General features: G+C 37.4%; 1 protein-coding gene across 1 annotated transcript in view; it reads left to right on the forward strand.

The window, feature by feature from the left end:
• Window positions 1-2,272: 2,272 nt before the first annotated feature.
• LOC107677281 (nuclear receptor-binding protein 2-like) overlaps window positions 2,273-3,831 on the forward strand; it is a 44,325-nt gene continuing 42,766 nt past the window's right edge. Inside the window, exon 1 of the mRNA XM_016472131.1 lies at window positions 2,273-2,729. Within this exon, the coding sequence (XP_016327617.1) occupies window positions 2,610-2,729 (120 nt within the window). The 5' untranslated portion in view covers window positions 2,273-2,609. The remainder of the gene's footprint in view (window positions 2,730-3,831) is intronic.

Here is a 3,831-nt window from a genome sequence, read left to right on the forward strand (position 1 = left end):
TGGTTGAGGAGATTCCCCCCTTCTATGTAAAGCGCTTTGAGTGCCCAGAAAAGCTCTATATAAATGTAGGGAATTATTATTTTTATTTTTTTTTATCAAGTGAACATCATTTATCAGATTAGCCTCATTTAAACCGATTTCTACAACACTGACCTACAGTCCAGTGAAACTCCTCTTGGATTTGTGCCAGGAAAAAAATTCTCAGAAAGACCGTGAAAGTGACGTAGGCCTACACTCTCCTTATCAGTCTGCACACAGCGGCCTTACTAATGTGCTCTGCATCTCTGATGTTTTAAAGAAAACTATCATTTAAAATGCTACCGCTCAAATAAATATGCATGTGAATATGGCAAAAAAAAAAGGAAAAAAAAGCTCCCTATATGAATTTATGCAGCCTCCTCGTCAACGGGATCCTGCATAAGAGGAGATGCCATTTTTGTCACTTTGACTGTGTCTGCATGATGAAAATATGCGCAATGAATGAATATATGCACTGCAAAAAATGCTTTTTCTTACTTAGAATTTTTGTCTTCTTGTTTACAGTCAAAATATATAAATATTCTTAAATCAATATGCATTTTCTACATAAAAAGGTATTTAGTCTTGTTTCCATGGGGGGGGAAATCATTTAAGTGCATTTTTCTTATTTTGCTAATTATCTGCCAGTGGGGTAAGAAATTAAAGATATGCTTGTTTCCGTTTGCATTAAGATTATTGTTCTTGCCCTATGGCGGACAATTTTACACGTTTTACATAAAATGCACTTAAATGCACTTGTTTCCCCCAGGAAACAAGGCTAAATATCATTTGTCATCTATAGAAATTGCATCTTAACGTAATAATTTTTTTATATTTGTGCTTGAAATAAGACAAAAATACACAGTAAGAAAATCATTTTTGCAGCGTGAATGAATGAATGAGGTATTTAAATATCTCTTACGCTTTAAAAAGGGGGAGGAGACCGTAAGAAACTGGGTTTACCGAAGAAAACCTGATCCCGACCAGGTTAGGTTCATAGAGTAGGTTACTGACTGACTCTGAGTACAAGTTAGGCCTACCTCTTTTTCAGAGACGGGCTTGACTTAGCTGCTTTCTCGGGTTTGACAAACCTCCCATTCTGAAACGGAAAACCCAGAGTTTTCCTCATTTCAGGGTTAACAATAGGCGTAGCTTGACGTTTGAGTTTGGGGGGGCCAAACCGAACCGGTGGATTTGGTCAGACGTACTTTTATTTGGATTTATTAATTTACTTACAATAACAATTTAAAATGTATTCACTTTTACATGTATTATTAACTGCATTATATGCATTTTTACTTCATAGAAAAAACTTTATAAATAAATTTTTAGTAAAATTCTTAAACACAAGCTACGCCCATTAACACCCTCAGGGTGGGTTGCACCAACAAGGATTCAAGTAAAGTTTAGAGCTAATCAAGGATTTGTTGATCTGGGTTTTATTTTAAACGGTGTTGTGTTGCACCACTTAATTTTAAACACAGATTAACAAATCAGGGATTAGAACTCTAACCTGCAATTAAAACCTCCATCTACGATTAATTTTCTCCGCCATGATGGATTTCGCCATTGCAATTAAACAGGAACAATGCTAATATTCCTAATTTTTCTTTGCTTACTACCAAACTCTCTTTCTGACATAAAAAGTTGCTCGTGTCAAAAAAGGAAATAAACTTGTAAAATATCTGCCGTCTTAATAAACTGCTATCGTTATTCAAACGGCTGATCAAGCAAGCAACGAATACATTTCTGGCAGTGCATACGGATTTCATAATCCTGGAAATATATTTATAGTATCAATTAATGGAGTAGCTATGTTTTATGACAGCGCCGCCCCGTCCGTTTGATCGCCGCCAAGCATCCACGCGTGCGTGAGGAACGAGAGGCGTGGCCGCGATCATTGGCGCTCACTTCATCACCGCTGCCGTTAAATGCTATACAGTATATTTCTGTTTTCTCTGTTGTACGCCGAGATGAGTGACGGATTCACATCCCGGACTCGATAGCAGACGCCCAAAAACGTTGATTTAATCTAGATTAAAGCTTAATCCTTGTTGGTGCAACCCAGAGTTTTCACTTAACCTCCTTTCTGAAACGGGCCCCTGTTTTTACTATAATATTTATTTATTTATGAAGACATTTGTGTAAATAAAAAAAAATATATATATAGTGATTTGTGATGATCTCTGACTCATTTTTAAATGTACATTAGTAATGTATGTTGTAGTCGTGTTTTCTCCAGTCATTACGGTCATCTGTGAGCCAACAGTTGCGCTCGGTGTTTGTCGTTTTAAAACGGTAAACTGCTGAATGAGCGGACATTTTTTTTTAAACAACTCTTATTTTGAATATGGAAACCAGCTTATAATTTATTTTTGCAGTGCATTGAAATAAAAAATTAACGAGGCGCTTAGGGAACTACCGACATCAGTTCTTCCTGACAGAATAATGTCCCTGTACTGTGGCGTATTGAACACTGAGTCATCTCGCGTGGACGTCCACAAAGCAGCGCGTCATTTCAACTCTGTTTTGAGGTGATTCCTTCGCAACGGCTGCGCGGCGTTTGTGCGACGGTCATTCAGTGACATATAATGACCATGTCAGTCCCGGAGAGAAACTCTGGATCCGAGGAGAAGGAAGAGGAGAGCGAGGATGAGAGTGAGATCGTGGAGGAGAGTCCCTGCGGCCGCTGGCAGAAGCGAAAAGAGCAGGTACCTGCTGCAGACACGACACTCAGTCAGTCAGTCAGTCACTGAGGAGCAGTTTATCATTAGCCTTGTCTCAAAACCTCCCCAGCTGCTAAAAAAAATCAGCTCACGATCACAAATGTGCATGTTTTGGACGCGATGCCCAGAAATGCTGCCTAGGTAACGTTAGGCAGCTCACTGTGATGCTGATGTAGGCATAGCGCTGTAGGCTATGATGCCATGCTGTCTACTAGTTTGGCAGCACACACTGCTCCCAAAAACTCTGCATAGGTAGTGAGCCCATTATAAGGTTTAAAAATGCTTCTTGTGCACTCACTAAGATCCCCAAGTAGGCAGCTTTCTTTAATGTCCAAAAATGGTACTAGTCTAGGTAGTAAGCTCACTGTGATGCACAAAAAACTGTTTAGACAGTTAGCTTACTATGCTAGCTAGCGCTTTTTGATATGCAGGAAGGCAACTTATCTCAAAATGATGGACTAAAATGCTGGCTATTAAGTGGTCAGCTCTGTATAATGGCCAAAAATGCAGCTTACTTACAGTGGGTACGGAAAGTATTCAGACCCCCTTAAATTTTTCACTCTTTGTTATATTGCAGCCATTTGCTAAAATCATTTACAGCTCCCTATGATGATCCCAAATGCTGTCTAGGTAGGCAGCTCACTGTGTTGCTCAGAAAATGCTGTTTACTGTGTAGGCAACTTGATGCCCTGGTAAGCCGCTTGTTATGGCAGCTGTAAATGCTGTGTGTGTAGGCATGCAGCTCAGTATTTGCTATCCATCTGGCAAGGCTAACATAATTATTTAATAATTTTAGCGTCATTGGTTAGTAATCGTTGGCTTAGATTTTTAGAAAGAAAGTAATGAAATTGTTTGTTAAATTTGTAGAATTGATCTTATATATATATATATAAAATTTTATTTACATTTATTATTTAATTTGTATATTTTTCCATATACACAATAAGTATATTAAATTATGAAATATATCTTAATATTGTATTATTTTAATATATATGTTGCATGATTTAATACGGTTTTAGAAAGAAAATATTTAATTTAAATCACTTTTAATCATATATGATTATAAATAAATTTAATTAAATAT

Source organism: Sinocyclocheilus anshuiensis, unplaced genomic scaffold (assembly GCF_001515605.1).
Source record: "Sinocyclocheilus anshuiensis isolate Anshui unplaced genomic scaffold, SAMN03320099.WGS_v1.1 scaffold392, whole genome shotgun sequence".
Taxonomy (NCBI): Eukaryota; Metazoa; Chordata; class Actinopteri; order Cypriniformes; family Cyprinidae; genus Sinocyclocheilus; species Sinocyclocheilus anshuiensis.